At 32.5% G+C, this 18,326-nt stretch overlaps 2 protein-coding genes across 8 annotated transcripts; one reads left to right on the forward strand and one right to left on the reverse strand.

Moving 5' to 3' along the window:
- Nucleotides 1-1,071: 1,071 nt before the first annotated feature.
- Nucleotides 1,072-18,326, reverse strand: LOC130654521 (anoctamin-7-like). Of its 3 annotated transcripts, none has more exons than XM_057457124.1 (20): nt 18,225-18,326; nt 16,586-17,490; nt 16,183-16,255; nt 15,942-16,042; nt 15,309-15,384; nt 14,486-14,728; nt 14,128-14,200; nt 13,803-13,912; nt 13,610-13,689; nt 13,476-13,517; nt 13,306-13,395; nt 12,670-12,856; nt 12,106-12,215; nt 11,054-11,202; nt 10,279-10,463; nt 9,961-9,983; nt 9,718-9,847; nt 2,900-3,165; nt 1,620-1,700; nt 1,072-1,544 (listed from the first exon to the last, which is right to left on the reverse strand). In XM_057457124.1, exons 2-20 carry the CDS (start codon nt 17,483-17,485, stop codon nt 1,374-1,376), a joined length of 3,090 nt encoding a protein of 1,029 aa, XP_057313107.1. In that variant the 5' UTR covers nt 17,486-17,490; nt 18,225-18,326; the 3' UTR covers nt 1,072-1,373. The 3 variants fall into 3 exon arrangements, with proteins under 3 accessions (XP_057313107.1, XP_057313108.1, XP_057313109.1); XM_057457125.1 differs by having other exon boundaries at nt 18,196-18,259; XM_057457126.1 differs by having other exon boundaries at nt 16,586-17,487; nt 18,225-18,243.
- Nucleotides 3,642-10,012, forward strand: LOC130654522 (cyclic nucleotide-gated cation channel alpha-3-like). 5 transcript variants are annotated; one of them, XM_057457131.1, is made up of 10 exons: nt 3,642-4,422; nt 5,380-6,379; nt 6,514-6,572; nt 6,654-6,715; nt 6,790-6,878; nt 7,581-7,683; nt 7,777-7,931; nt 8,025-8,111; nt 8,193-9,069; nt 9,174-10,012. In XM_057457131.1, the coding sequence occupies exons 2-10, from the start codon at nt 5,421-5,423 to the stop codon at nt 9,441-9,443; spliced, it is 2,661 nt and encodes an 886-aa protein (XP_057313114.1). In that variant the 5' UTR covers nt 3,642-4,422; nt 5,380-5,420; the 3' UTR covers nt 9,444-10,012. The 5 variants fall into 5 exon arrangements, with proteins under 5 accessions (XP_057313114.1, XP_057313113.1, XP_057313111.1 ...); XM_057457130.1 differs by lacking the exon at nt 3,642-4,422 and adding an exon at nt 4,433-4,651; XM_057457129.1 differs by lacking the exon at nt 3,642-4,422 and having other exon boundaries at nt 4,674-6,379; nt 9,174-9,425; nt 9,623-10,012.

Raw genomic sequence — 18,326 nt, forward strand, 5'->3', positions numbered from 1 at the left:
GCACAAGCTCTGGCGGCTCTAATATTTGGTATGACTTCAGCTACGATTTTAACTACTGCTGGGAAATCAAAATCTCTGTTTTACACAATGAAGGATTTGGGTACGTTGTGGATCATGGCAACAAGTCTTCTTCACATCATGGGGATCACATTTCAACGTGTGTTTTCGTTTAGTTATGGAAATACGTTTCTTCAATTTACACGATCAAAAACGAATATTGGGCTGTTGATTCTTATTATATGGGTTTGTTCAATACTCATTACTCTTTTGTGTTTAACATCTGGTACAGCCGTCACTTATTCCGCCTTTTATGTTGGTTTGTTTATCAGTGGAGTTCTCACCATCTTGAATTTTATTATCACCATAGAAACGTCATTATTTAAACAAAAAGCTTTGGAGCGACACGAAGACTCAGAAATTGTTTGCCCAACAAATTTCTCTGTCCACACAAGCAAACCGAGGAGAGTTCGCGTTGTACAAAATCCCCGAAAAACATTCTCTTTGTTTTCTGGTCTTGTTTTTTCATTCATTTTGTTCTGTCTACCAGCAACGATTCCAAATCTTATTTTCAATTTGCGCGGCAAGTTATTGACACAATCGACATCACTTATCATATCACTATGGTTACTACTTGGTGTAGTTTTCAACAGTATGTGGATATTAATTCGACTTCGCTCGACGGTAAACGATACTTCCGGTTTTTACGCACGATGGACCCTGGGTAAAAGCAGGGAGAATTTGGCACTTTTTTTTGGAAGGAAAAAGAAAGGCGAACACTTAATTAATGAACACAATTTAGATGATTCGACAGGTCATGCGACAGAGCAAGAACACATATAACTCTGCTAGAACTTATGAAGCATGAATGCCCAATTTATTCTTGAAAGCATGGGTATTAGGTTGGTAAAATGTAGTAGCTACCTTCAGAACGATTTCAGCAAAAATATCACCATCGACTATCATAAAATTTTTGTACAAAGTTATGCTTTATAAATACACAGTGTAGATTCAACTTTACAATAAATAAGAGATAGTATAAATACAGGTTTACAATATGTCATAACACAATGATTACACTGGGATAAAAACAACTCTATAAAAAATTTAGTCTGCATAAAAGAAACATTTAAAAATTTGTCGTCAATAACGACCAATAAATGCAAGATACTGCAGGAAATGCAAACGCTAATTTTATGAACAAACACCTGAAACGGTTTAGTAACACGACACGTTGTTTGACAGGGAAGGAATTACAGACAAGCGATATGTTTGCATTATTCAGCAAATTTTATCATTCTCCAAATTGTTGAAACCCTCCTGTATAAATTATATCGATTTATTCTAATAAAGACCTATATTTACATTTATTTTAACTATCTTTTTATTCGTTTAGTTCGTACGCACTCCTTTGCTGTGCCTTTTCCCTCGTTGTGAAGGTATGAATCCACTTCATCGCGTAAACTTGCTGACCTTACTCTGATACTTTTACCAGGCCCTCGTTTTAAACCAGAGCGGCTGAGTAACAATTCGAGTTGAATCTTCTCCTGCAAAGAAGAAAATATCACATAACCACGCCTTTGGAAAGAAAAAACAGACCACGTATGAGCGCGAAGACTTACTTGTTTTTGCGCTTTAGAGACGGATTCGGGTACATCAGGAATGACGTAAGACAGTAAAAATTTGACAGCCAACACAACATTCTAAGCGAAAATATAAAAAATATAAAATCTTTAACACAAATATTAAGGTTGAATGAGCAAAAACAGGATAAATTTAATCAATCTCTTCCCCACGGCTCTTTTTATTAGAAAAAAAACTGGTTACGAAGCTAAATATGGTTTTTAGTTTGTTTAGGCAAAAAACAATGACAAACCTACGAAAACACCACAATAAAAAACAAATATTTAAATAACTGCTGACATTTTGTAAAGGGGGGAGGAGAAAGTTTTTTAAGTATGGAAGTAAAAATATGTAAAAATACTAGTTTTTATATAAAAAAAAAAATAATATTTAAGTGATGAATAACTTTTTGGAAATAGTAGAAAAAAATATTATACCTCATATATATATTTTTTGCGCGATAGCAAGATGAAAATATTTCGCGTATTATATTTTGCGCGATTTTAAATTCCCCCGCAAATAACAGGAAAAAGTGTAAAATTCAGGGGTCTAGAAAGAAACGTTTTGCGCATAATAACCCTTGCGCAATAACAAAATTTTTCGGGGCGAAAATTATAAGGTATACCTCGGTTAGGGTTAGGGTTAGAAATTTCAGGCACACTAAAAAGAGTCAAATCAGGGATAGGTTGTAACAAGGGACTAAAAAAATCACCCTATCCCTAGTTCGTGATTTTCCTCCTTTCCCAGAGAAAGTCAATACTTCACGCTAAGAACGTACACAAAAAGGTAAATTCGACGGAAGTTCCGGTTGATTTTTCACAGGGTAGCAACTATAATTTCGGATGTTGTTAAACCTTATATTTTATCATAAAAAATCTCGTTAAAAAATAAACCCAGAGACAAAACCCAATCGTTTGAAAACACTCTGGCAAATATTTCAAGCAAAATAACAGATTACACTTTATTGCAAGAAAACTTAGTATTGCGCCAATTTCTCCCTCAAAAAAGTTTTACTTTAAGTGGATTAATTTGCTCAAGGACTCATTTTTGCGATTTTTGGCTATTTTTTTAAAAACTGAAAACGACCTATTTGCAAAAATATGTCCTTGTCCAATTTTTTTTAAAAAAAGGTGGCAGAATAATCACACTTTTCACATCTGGGCCGATTTGATGATACTGAGTCGATGTTGAAACCCTGTTCGCATAAATTTTAACATTCCCGACCAGAGATATAAGATGATTTCACCGATTCATTACTGTAAATATAAAACATGCAAACCTCAAATATAACAACAATCCACAGGTTATTGTAAGTTGTCACAACCACAGGTATTGTTGCCATGGTGTATGTTGTTAAGTTAAATAGAGGTAAGTGAGACAATGTTGAATTGACTGGGATATCGAGTAAAGTCATGTTGGATGGAACAACGTGTTCTATGGTGGATGTTTTAAAATCGCGACCAAATCTTGATGTTAAGCCAAGTATCAAGGCGTTGGTGATCATTCCAGTATAGTTAAGAAATGTTAAAATGGTGTACCACATCCCTAAACGAAAGTTATTTAGCTATGCAAAAGAAATTCTAAAACCGAAGAATTACACCCAGCTGACCTTTGCAAATGCATAAATTATCATAAATAACTAAACATAACCTTTTGGATTCGGACCACGCTATGCGTAATTTTGGAACAGAAGTTGTACTTATATTCCATGCTGTTTATAAGCGCATAAATGCGCCATTTGTACGTTTTATCGACTTCGTATTTCGTTCCGACATATATCAAACAGTGTAGAACGAAATAGTTTGCATCACAAGAAACGGAGTGGAAAAAAAACATTTATACACGTACAACGTATAAAAGAGTTTTGGACATCGAACAAAAAGAACAGAGTGGTGCCAAATATATAAATATTACAAGCAAAAAAGGAAAAAGAAATAAAACATTCAATGGACGAAGGTAAGGAGAAAAAGACATGTAAGTTTTGTTTTTTCTATAACCATATTGTTTGTATGTATTTTGTCGCTCGAAATCGTCAAAGATTTTGTTACAGCTGCCATAGACGAGCTATAAAATATTAGCGCGGTTAATTCAGAGAAAAAAATGGAAAAAAATAATCGCAACTTTTATCCATTCTGATAACACAGTAAAATATTTGTGATTACACGTATTTTTTATAATTTGGACAACACACTTGTTTCACACTTGTTTCACTGTGGGATAAATAAGAAAACATACTTCGCGATTACAAATCGCCAATTTTTCGCGCTTTTGATTATTTTTATCTGAAAGTTTCGTGCTTTTTTTACAAGAGATGACGACATGCAGGCTTAGAAAAGAGTAAAAACTAAAGACTAACACTAAAGAAAGCTAAAGAAAACATCAATTTAAAAATTGTAAAAATTAATTATTTTACGTAATATAGCTATATATATAAAAATATGAAAAAAATATTACCATATTTAATGTTTTTAGGGAATTTTTTTTTTTATCTCGCAAGTTTGTTTGAAAATAAGAAGACGCATGATAAGAGAAAACGAAAAAGAAAGAATGGTATTGTTAAAGTATTTCGAAAGAAAGTATTGAGATGTAAGTCTTAATGCCCTGCTTATATAGCACAAGTCCGCCATCTATTCACCAAAACCAGATGCTGCAGAAAAAGAACAGAAAAGAGTTCCCAATAGAATTGTTCAAAAAAGACAGTTAATCAGTTAGAAGATTAGATAAATGTTTTTTATATGATTCTTTTTCTATGGAAATTTGATATAAGAAAATAATTGAAGTAATGGAAAGGGACACTCAAAGGTATGTTATAGTTTAAAGAAAAAAGATGTGAATAATTAATCAGAACGATCTTAGTTTGTGTCCTACCACTAAATTATTCGTCAACATTTTCATATTTTGGAGAAGGACAGTAAGAATCAGCTACAAAAGGGCGTGACTGAATTAATGTTGTGAATATATGAATATATGAAGATGTGAAGAATGTATTTGTGAATTTCCAGCTGAATATCATTCCAAACAATTTTGATGAGTAAATCAGTTAATTTTTTTCATATATCAATATAGCTAGTATATAATATACATTTTGGAAGTCACGCAAATGTGGATCTCCGCCTTTGATCCTCTCATTTCTTTTGAGTAATAAAACTAAGTGAAAACTTGACCACGCCTTTTTAATGTAGGAGAATACTGTATAGTTAGTTAGTTTGTGCATAAAAGCATAGCGAAAAAAACATTGAGGTGGAGCGGAAAGTAAGTGGCGGAGCTTCACACAAACCACGATCTTTTAGCGCATTTGAGAAACGATGTAAATTCTTTATACTCCGCAGGGTGTACAGTTTAAACTCCTCCGCTGTGCTTAAGTAAGTACTATAATTAAAAAATTAAATTGAAAATCAATAATTAAACAAGATATAATGATATTAAAACTTCTGCAAAATCATCTGCATATTTTGATTTTGTGAATCTATGAAATTGATTTTTTTCTCATTTCGTCGGATATAGAGGAACAAGAAAGCGAAGGAAGGAAAATCTTCAACATGCAAACCTCTGAAGTATTACCTCTTGTCTCTCTCACGATTACGAAGAGCGACGAGAAAGCGTCTAATTGTCTGTCTAATCAAAGTTTGAGAAAGACGCATTTGCACGCGGACTACTCAGAGTCACTCCCTTCTCAATTAGATAGACTAAATGAGAAAAATATATGGGTTCAGCCAATACGAGAAAGCCACTCTGATTGTTTCTCTTCTAATTGGTTAGGTCGTAATGATTGGAGAAACGACAGTCAAAAAAGATGGAGTATGGCAACACATAAAATCAAAAACCTATTAGCAGTTGGCGACGCGTTGAATGTCAGTAAGCGAAGAAGCAGAGCAATGTCAGTCGAACAGAAAAGCAATTTCTTGGAAAAATTCAGCACTAGAGACAGACGATGTTCGGGAGCAAGTTTTGACACAAGAAGAAAAGATACGACACATTTAAACGATGTTTTCTCGCATGTCAGTTCTACCGAACTCAGAGAACTTTATTCAGAATTACACGAGTCCAAGACAAACGTTTCAAATTGTGGAGATTTCTTTCAAGAAAGAAGAGGTTGTCGTTTATTTCAAGTGCTTTTCGAGCCCTACAGTACCTTCATATACGCATGGTCTTGGGTCGTTATAATGGCCATTCATTACAATGCTTGGGTAATAATATTTCGAATTGCTTTTCCAGAAGCTCAAACTGTTTATCCAGTGTTATGGTTTTGTCTCGATTACACAGCCGATTTTATTTACTTGGTAGATATCTTGATTGCGTCCAGGATATCATTTTTAGAAAACGGTATATACGTCGAAAACGTTAAAAGAGTGATGATAAAATATTGTAAATCCAGCAAGTTTTTCCTAGACATTTTAAGCTTGCTTCCGTTGGACATTTTGTATATATTTTACTCAGTGAATCCGATCTTCCGATTGCCGAGGTTAATCAAGTTCTGTAGGATTTTTCAGGCGAAGAAGATAGTCGAGTCAATGACAAACGTTCCGAACTTACTTCGTGGTGTATTTTGGCTGCACATCATGTTTTTATTGATGCACTGGAATTCCTGTTTCTTCTTTATTATTTCCAAGTACGAAGGATTTGGGTCTAACAATTGGGTTTATCCACGCTTAGTAGGAGAGCATAAAGTTCTCACCCACAGGTATATTAAAAGCATGTACTGGTCGACAGTGGTCCTCACAACCATTGGAGAGAGCACAGCTCCACAAACAACCATTGAGTAAGTGTGTTGTTAACCTATTCCCCTTTTGGTTTTTATACTTGATGTACTTGATGTTAAGCCATTTAAAAATAGTTATGGAATTATGTTTTTTTTAAAGAAAAGGAAAATTTTAGCAAATAATTTTTTTTCAGATGTTTGTACATGATCATATGCTACATCACGGGAATCTTTATATTTGCGACTATAGTTGGTAAGACGTACAAAATTTTACAATAACCACAACTTTTTATTCCATGTATGCAGAGAATTTACTTCCCTCTTGTTATTCTAGGCCAAGCTGGCAATGTAATACAAAACATGAATGCGAGTAGAATGGAATTTGAAAAGCAGAGAGTAAGAAGACTATTATTATCTGCTGAAGCAAGTCATGTAAACACAACATGCTTAATCTTTTTTTTGTATCGTAGGACAACACGATGCAATATATGAAAGGTCACAACGTACCAAGTCATCTTCAAAAACGAGTAAGACTATGGTATGATTACACCTATTCAAGGTGAGCAAGAAATTTCTAATTCAGGTTTCCAGTGTACAAGTCAAGAAAAAATATTATTACTATTATTATTACTATATCCACCTCAACGTGAAAACGATGTGATTCCTGTGTTCTGAATGTATACACTAGGTATACACCGGCATGACTAACCCAATTTCCCTCAAATGCCATTGGTTGACCCGTAGCTATGGTAAAGATACTTGCTAAACATGCAGGCGCTGTGGCCCGAACCAGCGACCTTGTGATTACGAAGCGAACTCCATAACCACTAGGCCACGCGCCACGAAATATGGGTTAGAAATGTTGGTAAAAATTTAGACAACAGCACAAAATTTGGTGCTTACCCACGTAACGGTTAAAATACTGATAAGAAGGGAACGCAAATTACCGTAAGAATTCCGATCTAAAAGTATTTATTAAAAACACTTTTAATAACTCTCTGAAGGTTATTAAAAATGTGAGAGTTTCGTTAGTCAAAAATGATTGTTGTTATTAAAAATTTAACAGCACAAAGGTTAAAAAAACAGCCGGTTTTAAGAGATGGTACAAATTTTTAGGTCATTAAGAAAATTTATTCGCTTTTTACAAACATTTTTACCGATGTCTAGTAACTGGGTTCGTTCACGTCTCTCAAAGAGCATAAAGCTCTCAATCACAGGTGTAATAATAGCAATAGCACATTGTACATGAATATATTCCTAGGGGACGTTTCAACGGTGGAGACGACATCAATGAAGTAACCATGTTGCCCGATAAAATGAAAACAGAATTGGCGTTGCATGTGCATCTAGAAACACTTAGAAAGGTACACCCCAAAACCAACTAACCATACCCATGCATGCAATTATTAAACCGGTTACCGAAGCAACAAAACAAAACTCTTTGTATTTCATTACAGGTCTCGTTTCTTCAAAAGTGCCAACCTGAGTTCTTACATGATTTGGTGCTAAAAATGAAACTCCACATTTTTACACCTGGTGATTTCATCGTGCGCAAGGGAGAGATAGCAAGAGAGATGTATGTTATAAGTGATGGCATTGCAGAGGTTGTAAGGTACGTGATAGTATTGTTAGACTGTTCAAATAGCACTAAAATATAATACATACTGCAGGAAAGTATTTTAAAATTGTAGACATTTTATTTTAGCGACAGCGGAAGAGTGCTAAAAGTACTCCAACCCGGTGATTTTTTCGGAGAGATTGGTTTGCTTAGCTTGAGTGCCGGACAAAATCGGTATTAATAAATATATATTTTTTTTAATCTATCACGGAGAACGTACTTGTATTTAATTTTCATTAACCTTTGTATTTGTAGGCGCACAGCTGACGTACGTTCATGTGGATATATTGAACTGTTCGTTTTAAGCAAAGATGACGTCATGACCTCCATCAGAGATTATCCTGACGCTCAGAAAATACTCGCAAAACATGGACGCAAACGTTTGTTACTCGGCTCAAAATTTAACAACGGTCCACGAAACGATACGACTTCGTCTTCATCTGATAGCGAGATCGAGTTAAAGATCACAAGGCCTGATTCCGAGATTTCGGAGACCTACTTTACAACAAACCATGTGGGAGAGGATGAGAAGGTGTCGACCCAGATATCGATAGACGACATTGATCACAACACAAAGGATGACTTAGATGCCGCGACGCCAACCTACAACTTCTTAACATCGCCAAGAAATGGATTTTACCTGGGCACACCACGGCACTCTATCACTTCTTTAAAACCAGTCCTGCGAAGAAACTCTTCCATATCGTCTCAGCACAGTAATGTGATAGGGCCAGCATCGTCATTAAAAAGTTTAGATAACAGATTATTTTCTCTCCAAAGCAGAAAGAAACCAAAAACACACAAATTGTACTCTAGTGATGAAGAAGAAGGTTGTATGAGATTACTACCTGTGAAAAGAAACATACGAAGAAGTCACTCTGACATGCAACGAAGAAGAAAACGATCAGCTGTTACAGGTAGTAAACGCAGTGTGTTCAGTGACAGTGAACACCGTGCTTCAAAAAACAACCAACTGAAATCTTTATCATCGTTATCATCAATAGCGGTGCACGATTCCACTATTGTTAATAAACATTTTGTGGAACGCGGAAATTTAGACAATGAAGATCAATTTTTGAAGTCCGTTCAGGAGATTTATTCGAGTATGATGCAGAAATTGAAGCAAAAGATGGTATGTGTGTACAGGATCTTTATTTATTGTGTCTTATAATAAATGTGTTTCACTGTAAATTTTTCATTGTCGTGACGCATTTTCAAGGTGTTTCTTTTTTCTAGAAGGCTGAAGTGAAGCAGCTGGAAAGAAAACTATCCGAATTACAAACAAGAAATGTAGAAAAACAAAAGGATAAAGAAAAATTCATAGAAAGGGAAGAAGAATTAGTGAGAGAGTTAAGCAAAAAGGAAACTGAACTTTATAACGCTACCAATGAGAAGAAATGTCAGGAACAAGAGTTCCGCATGAGAGAAGAAAACTTAAGAAGAAAATTAGAGGCGATGGAGAAAGAGATGAACGAATATCGTTCTGTGGTGAGTCACATCACGTGATTTTCCATTCTGATTGGTTTGTTGACTACTGTGAATAAATTCTCATGATTTTATTTGATTTTATAGCTAATTAAATTTATTTTTTATAAATACTGATCCATATGAAATGTTTTTGCATCATTAAGATGTGGAGTCACCGAATTGTAATCACGTCTATAGATATCGTTGTAATTTTTTAGCTTCACCTTTAGTATATGCTATAACAACGCATGCATTCGATATATGACTCTTTCGTCATAAGAATGAAAGAGAAAGCAAATGGTTTATATCTCACCGATGTCCTGTGCTCGTTGTGGAACTGGTCTTCGGTTAAACCATAGCATCCTTCTAGCGTCCACACGCAGATCGATTATATTGGTTAAAAGAGCGATCAAAGGAGCCAATGGAAATGCTGCAGCGAACAGCTTAAGGAGAAAAATATTAATGGAATATCTTCATATTAACAATGTAACAACATGTAAATTTAGGTAAAAAATGTAACTATAAATAGAATAAATTCTTTGAAGTAATAACTTACCATTAAATATCCGTACTGTAAAACTAAAGAAATAAAAATTTGGATGTAAAAATAGCTAAGGTTAAATGAGCATTAAAAAAAGTTCAAAAAATTATCGGAAAATAAAATTATCTCCCACACAAAGTAGACAAAAAGAGAAAAAAATGCAGGGATTGTATTTTTATTTCGCGGCTAAACATTTTTAAAACATTTTTACCGTGGTTTAATATTGTAGATTGTGTCTACGAAATTTATCTGGATAAGGTAGAAGCTTTTTAACATCAGTTAAGCTGAGTTTGACTATTCAAATGCACACTATAAAATACTTATTTAGCTCACCTTTTTCCGTGTATTCGGAAAGCGTAAAGTTTCCCAATTCGGGTTTTCGGTATTCAGCGTGCAAATATTTTTCATACTCTTCATCAGCATTACTATGATCACGTGGAAGATGATTTTCAGATGTGTCCACTTTGTTTTTTGATTTCCAACAACATAAAATCTTCTTTGCAACACGAGTAAATACCCTGTAAAGAAAAAATTTGAAACTTGACGACACATGCCTCGTGGTCATACATATATACAAGTGGACACCTTAAAATGCACATATATTCAAGCTCTGGCCTTGTAATTTGGATGATAAACACGGGTGGTATTATTTGGAGGAAAACAAAGATTGTTACCAAAACCTTAGCCTACACCATATACTAAAATAAGTGACATTAACCGTAGGGCTAAATATATATAAAGCGAATGAGCATATCAGTTCTGTCAAGTTTTATGTTATGTCCAATATGGTAGTTTCTACGGGAAGTAATTGAATGGGGAATAAATTTTGGTCTCGTCTTTTAGGGGTATTTCTTTGAAATCTAAGTTAGAAGAATAAAAAAAATCCGCGGTAATAGGAATAGAACTTTTTGCATCAAGTAAGTTCTTATTTTTAAAAATATGTTCTCCTTTTTTAGTTCCGTATAAAGTTCGAAATATCGAGTTGGTTTTTTTTCGAATGAACGTTCTAGAAAATCAATTTAAAAAGTCCGGGGTAAATAAAAGGTTTCTTTGGTGTTAATCCAAGGGTGGGGTTGAAATGCAATAATAATATTAAATCCATCCTTACGGTAAAATGATGTCGGAAAACAACTTTGGCATCGGCTTTGTGATCATTAAAACAGCAACTTGAATTGACAGTAAAGACATACAGTCATTATCTTCCCCGCAGTTATCAGAATAATTTGAACCTAACTTGAAAACACCAGTAGATGTCCTCTAAATTAAAAAATAGCCAGGCTATGTTATGTTGCTATTGTGAGTTGGACTAAGTTGGTGTATAAATTTCAAAGTCATGTTTTATTAAAATTTTGGTCAGAGTGTATAAGGAATTATTTGGCTAAAAAAGCTATGCTGGTCCTGTAAAAACTAAGGGACAAAAGATACATGTTTTTTTATAAAAAACCTGTCGAAGGGCCTAGTTCTAAAAGTTTCTTTTTTGTAGGCTGAAATTGCATGTTTTTAGTTCCAAAAATATCTTATTTAGTTTCTTAATTTTCCCGGTAAAATAAGAGTTTCCTATATCAAATAAATAGCTAGTTCTAAAAGTTTCTTAAATCTTTGGACTAGTTGGTTTTAAAATAAAAAAATAAAGCATTTTTCGTTTCAAAGTTTCGTCCTAGTGATGATTGTAACATCTTCTTCAATTAATTGTAAGAATTAGTTAGAAACAAGATTCTTATGTCAGAAATAGACATAGAATGTAGTAGTAAAAGTTTCTTAATTTTTGAAGATTCTACATGTAAGTTTCTTATAAACATGTTTCTTATAAAAAAAACGTATAAGTTTCTATTTCAAAAAGATTTCGATGACTTAATTCTATGAGTCTGCGGAAATATATATTATGTAGATTAACCTTTACGCAGATAATTTTCGCGAATTTATTGTTTAGTTCGCGCGAAAAATGCTTACTAGGTTTAACTTAAACTCTCATAATTTTAGTAGCGCGTTCGCTTTTTCTTAGCAGGGGACCTTCAATAAACTTAAAGAAGCAGTGATTTGCCGTGATGTTCCGACGCTACATCAGCTTCGCGTGAAATACATTCGCACGAAAATTAATAAGCATCAGAGAAGACTGTGTTATTACTTGGTTAACAAAGACTACTAAATAATAAAACTTACCTCTCTAAAGAATGCAATATAAAACAAAGACGCATACGAGTTGATAAATTGAAATCCAAATAATTTCAGGATGAGAGCATCTTCATATTTCGTCCGTGTTTGATGATTCTCTGTAAACAAATAAAAATGATTTACAGAAAGATACCTTCCCAGTATATATCGCCTCCAAAGATTCTATGCTCCAAAAAATCATTTTTAAGCTGACGTTTTATGGTTTCGCGCCTTCTATTTTAAAATGGTATCCGCGCAAAATATTTTTGCGCAAACATGTGAAAAAGGATAACTTTGTGAATCTTTGTACAAAATAAAGAGAATTATGGTAGCCTGGTAATTAAAATTAGTTTTGCATAAAAGAGGGTTTCATGTTTTGTACGAAAGAACTTATCATTTTCACAGAACAAAAGAAGATGATTTTTCTCAATGTTTTATTGAATTAATATATCTGGTTCTAATATTTCAAAAAATATCCAAATAGATTAATTATTTAAAAATAAATTTCTGTTACCTAAATTTACAATACTGAGATATCTAAATATCCAACTACATTGTAGGAAATAAACTTACCCCAATCAGTTAGTTTATAAGCCAAAGTTTTGTAAATTTTGCCAAGTATCAAAATGGAAACAGAATTCAAAACAGAAGATGTAATTGAGGACATAAATTCTCCTCTTGATTCAGATGCAAACCAATCAACACGTGAAACGACTTTGTACACGATAACTGACACAACACTTGTCAAAACAAGACCCACCTAAATTAAATAAAAATGAGAGAATATGATATGAAGCCTATCAATAAGAAAATAACACCCAAACAATAAATCACTCGCCCAAGGTTACAATAATTTAGACTGGGCTAGCAACCTCAATAAATAAAAAATGTTTATAAATGGATATTTTATTACAATATCTTTCTTATCTATTTTATCTTATCTTTTTTTATATATATTGGTTAATTTTTTACTGCAAATAATAAGAAAGATAACATTGATTTCCATGTGAGATGAACTGATATTGCTCAGCCAGACAAATTTTTGGGGGAATTGGGGGATTAGTTAATTGCTCAGCTAGTTTCTCATTTCTCAGAATTTGGCGAGCCTTTGCATGAACAAGAGCAATCGCTCTCCTCTTATTGATAGGCCTGAATGAAAATACTAAATTATGTGAAACCTGATGAATTGTCAGAAAAGTGAGAGTTTACCATGAACAAAATGACTCCCACTGAACCCATCGATTTGACAACTTTTCTCCACAATGGATAATACTCTTCATATACACCAGTGACAGGATTCTTAAGAAAAAAAAATCATATTTTTTGTCACCATGTTGGTTGAAGATATATAAAATATAATATTGCAATATAACTCATACTTTAACTAACTTTGTTCCATAAAACTGTGGTCGGTTAGGTTCCTATAAAAAATTGCATATTTTTCTTCTAAGATAGTCACATATACTTTATGATGTTTCGCTTACATAAAATTTTCCTTATATTATCTCATTACCTGTTCTTCGAACGTATCAACATCCCATTTATATGCTAACTCAGCATTTTTTCTTTTCCAAATTTCAAGAAATATAGTTCCTATAATTATTAAGAAGTGCCACTTAATATTAGGTTACTGCACAATTTAATTTTGAAAATAATTTGCTATGGGCAACAATAACTTTTTAACGATGAACAATCTAGTGCCCTACCCCAAAGACAGACGAGTAATGCAAAATAGGGTGTTGCGTCATTATCAAAAGCCGCTGACATCCATGTCATGATTGAAGATACAGAAGATACTTTATTTTTTGATGGAAAACTAAGAAAATAGAAAATTTTGATAGTACAAAAGTAAAGGGAAAAACTTCTCAAAACTTAAAATTTGCGAATTAAAATATTTTTTACAAAAATTTAAATTTGTGGACTACACTTCTTTAAAACTTTTTACAATAAAATTACACAAAAAATAATTAGATTAGAAAACAATTATTTATGTTATTAGCAAAATGAAGATATCTATAAAAAAACACTTACGCTGAGATAATTCCAAAAACGAAAACAACCAAACCTAGTAAAACAGGTACCCACAATGTTGTGATAAGAACACCTAAAAATACGTTGTTATATATTTGTTAATATTCACAAAGTTTGCAGAATTTTTGTACATGCGCAGATCTAAAAGGCACCGAAATTAATTTCTCTATTTTCTAAAAATTTTCACAAATTGCAGGCGAATATTTCGATTTTTAAATGGATTTATTTGACTTCCGTGGTCTTCTGTTTACATTTTTTACCTACAGTTCTCAATGCAAAATTAATACATTATACAACATAGAAAGTGGTCTAAATAAAACCTCAAAAGATAAGCAATGTGAACTTAATAATATCTTACCACACCAAGCAAAGTATAATCCAATTTTTTCTCCAAAATAATTCCGAACTTTCCACAATGGTTGAAATTTGAAACAATTTAACCATGTATTATGAAGATTTTTTCTAGGATCAATGGAGGTCGCACTCATGTTGTACGTTGATTTTATGGATTTTTTAAGAGGAAAGGCTTGATCATATTCTGACTGATCATGAAGTATAAAAGCTTGTTTGTAAGATCCAGAATGGAGCAATGCACTAAGTCCTAAGGTATAATAATTTTTATAAGTTACGTATAATATTTTTTAAAACGTTTAGATTTTTTCCACAAGAAATGAAAACCCTGCAAGGACATCTAAGGCTGCATTTACATTGAAGCCTCACTTGTACAATAAATAAATGTTGACCATATGGATGACTGGGCATGCATGTCAGTTTCACTTCGGTATGAATAAAACAAAACGTATAAACTTTGTCAAAATTGAAATTAAGATTGCTAATAAATTGAAATAAAGTTTCAATAAACAGGGTATCATGCAAGCTGTTTAAATTGTCTTAATGGGCACTGCTTACAAAAAAATATGAAAGTTGTCCTGAGTTGGAAATTTAATTAAGTTCAATCCTGTGTAACTTTGTTGAAACAAAAATATATTTCAAATGGATTACAAATAGATCAACAAAATGATTAGTTTGTTGATCTATTTCAAAAGCAAGCATAGTGGTAAAACAGTTGAATCATTCATGCTGAATTAGTTTAAGCTAAAAATTTATTTCTCGCGATTTTAAACAAATTGTAACTTTTATATTTCAACCTATATAATGGTTTTAAACAAACTTGTTTTCACCTGTCTTGCTGAATGTATTTGGTGCATTCTCTTTCTTTGACGACGACAGTTTCTTATTTTCAAGTATATGGCGTACCTAAAAAAAATTATATAGTATTTTTTTCTCCAATTAATGCTTAGACATAAATTTTAAAAATCCTAAATAAAAAACACCACCAGAATTTTTTTAATATGTTTATTGAAGTCTACGGACAACATTTCCAGTGCTCATAAAAAAGCCGTTCAGAATCAAAACATCTTTTGGTAGTCTGTGGTTGAAAAGAAAAGAAAGGAAAAAACTTGCTAAATTGTGTTGCATTGGAGTTATATCCGTTACATATATACTCTTAGAAAGAAGGGTAGTGGTGGAGGATTTCCTTTTACCTCTGAGAGATCATGGGTATAATCCCCACTTATAACAGTGTTTTCTAATTAGTCAGCTAAAACAGAAGCAATTGACAGAGGACATCCCTTAAAATTAGTAATGCCAACCACATAACCACTGTAGCAATTGTGAAAAAAGAACAAAATCAAATATCCATTGTAATGAAATTTGTAATGAAACATTAGACATAATGTTTTTTTTTATATACTAAATTAAAGTCGTAAGATAGATTTCCAAATTCACAAAAAAGATATCAATGATAAACTTACCAGCATAGCTCGGTGTGCTGACCGAAAAAACGTTTTTGTATTCTCAATGCCTTGGAATATTTGCTTGGATGAGAAACAAAATGGTGCACTGACCATATCAACTAAAAAATATTACAAAATTTACTTTAAATCAAATTTTAAAATATGGGCAAGTATTTTTGAAACTATACCTGAGATCATCAGACATTAGACTGCTGAAACAGTTTTAATATAACTTTGTATGGTTTTGATGGTTTAGTACCTTCGTTATCTGTCTTCATTGATCTGAAAAAGTCCTTCAATATTCCTCTTCTTTGACTGGACTCCAATAAAAACTAAAAAAAAATGACATGGAGTATTACACATTTAGAATTTATTATTTCTGAAAGAAAAAAAAAAGTGATTCTTCTTGCTTTTCTATTCGGTTCAAATTATTAACAAATTATCATCATATAACTTTCAGACTAAAGACTAATTTGGGAAAATATATTAATATACAGTACTTTGTATCAAAATTGTCTTGTAAAACTGAAAAGAAATAAGCAAAAAAAAAAAGCAAAAACTGTGAAAAATACACACTGGTAATTTTTCTCAACTTCTTGGTGCAAAAGGGAGAGATAATACTATCCAAAGGGAGAAACTAAAATTATCAATAAATATTTTACCCCTTCTAACGGCATCTGCAAATGTATTTTTTCTGCTTCTTTACACAAGCGCTCAAAACTAGCATATAATTCAACAAATATATTGTCCCCACAAGTTGTCTTTATAACGTCAATATCTTCTTCTTGTAATGAAGTCTCAAAAGATTTTCTCTCAGTTACATGTAAAACATCATTATCAAAAGCATCATAAACTAACACAAAATCACAATATTTCTTAGTGCGTTTTCTACTTTTAACCTTTTTACCATTCATAGCTATGTCAAGTGCTATTTCGCGATAGTCTGGCTTTGATTTGTCATTTGAGTTCGAATTTATTTTGTTAAGAGAAAATAATTTATCAATGTCATTAGTTTCCATTTCATGTCTTATCAGGTGAGTAGGTGGTCTTTCATCATCAGTTTCCTGAGCAGCAATGTCTTCACCATTTTCATCCATCTGTGCAATATTTTTATCATTATGAGCTATAAATCTTGATTCCAAACCTCGTAAATCATTGTCATGAGAACTACAGGAATGCTTATTATTAATATTAGAGTAATCATGTTCATATTGACTATCTGTGTCATCCATGTAACTTATTCCTTCATTATAGTTATTGTTTGTATATTTATTTTTATCAAAGTCTTCTTTGTTAGTTTCATTATCAAATTCATTATCACTGTTTTCATGAAATTCTATGCGAGCAGCAGGTCTGTTTATGTTTGTTGTCATATCAAAGTCATTCGGATTGTCAGGTGAGACATGGCTATGCCTACTTATGACATACTCTTCATCTGAGATATTCTCGTGTGCTTTATACTTCTGATCTCTAAGTTTTTTTAACCTACTTTTCAAATTTAAAGGAGGTAGCGTTGCCCTGGTAATATGATGTGGTACCAATTTATCAGCCGGAGTATCCATTTCTTCTAAATTAAAAAGATATATGCACACATAATCTCTAAAAGTGTAATTTGAATTGAATTTTTAAAATAGTTTGCTTTACACTAGAGTGAGATTTTAAGTAGTAACTAAATTTATTGTGTACTGTAAAGAAAGAAATTTAGTGACCAGAAAATTTTGCAGAATATATTTTTGCAAATTATGTTCCTAAAAATAGTGCTTTTTGCAGAAGATAATGTATTGAATCAAGAATAGAAATATACTTTTGTAATTTAAGGCAAATTAATTTTCTATTTCGTAAAATTAAAATCTACAAAATCAAACTAAAGCTGGTGAATTGTGAAAATGTCTTCCATGAAATTTAAACTTTCTGCACACATTTCTGCAAAGTTTTTGCATTCATTTTTACACAGCCAAAGTATATATTCAATCGACAAAAATTCAAATTTCTCCAAAATTAATTTAAAGGGGGGTGGGTCAGAATAAAGTTATCTGTAAATATTTTTTACGTAGCTGAAGTTTTTAACCTGTGTAAATATTTTAATATCTGTTCCTACATATCTATATTTAGCTACGGGAAGGAAAAGAACATTATTTAGCTAGTAGTAGTTAGAGTGTTAGTAGTTAGTTAACTTGCTTGTTGTTTTACTGTCTTGTTAGCTAGCTCTAGCTACTGCTTTACTAAAGTAATTGGGAATTGGCAAGTTGATTGGAAAAAAAACAATGAATACAGTAGGTTGATAGAGCTTTCAATATTCACCATCTATCTCTGTTGATTGCAGGAAAACATATTTACTTCGCTTCACATTTAGCAGCAAAATTCTTTGTTTACATGCTGAATGTTATACACTAAGACAACTTT

Source organism: Hydractinia symbiolongicarpus, chromosome 8 (genome assembly GCF_029227915.1).
Source record: "Hydractinia symbiolongicarpus strain clone_291-10 chromosome 8, HSymV2.1, whole genome shotgun sequence".
Taxonomy (NCBI): Eukaryota; Metazoa; Cnidaria; class Hydrozoa; order Anthoathecata; family Hydractiniidae; genus Hydractinia; species Hydractinia symbiolongicarpus.

Coding starts and splice junctions, on each gene's coding strand:
- LOC130654522 (XM_057457127.1), top strand. CDS start 5,160: ATGCAAACCTCTGAAGTATTACCTCTTGTCTCTCTCACGATTACGAAG. Junction 6,380..6,513: donor GCTCCACAAACAACCATTGA/GTAAGTGTGTTG, acceptor ATTTTTTTTCAG/ATGTTTGTACATGATCATAT. Junction 7,932..8,024: donor GGCATTGCAGAGGTTGTAAG/GTACGTGATAGT, acceptor ATTTTATTTTAG/CGACAGCGGAAGAGTGCTAA.
- LOC130654521 (XM_057457124.1), bottom strand. CDS start 17,485: ATGGATACTCCGGCTGATAAATTGGTACCACATCATATTACCAGGGCA. Junction 12,216..12,669: donor TTATAAACTAACTGATTGGG/GTAAGTTTATTT, acceptor ATTTGTTTACAG/AGAATCATCAAACACGGACG. Junction 1,545..1,619: donor TCTCTAAAGCGCAAAAACAA/GTAAGTCTTCGC, acceptor TCTTCTTTGCAG/GAGAAGATTCAACTCGAATT.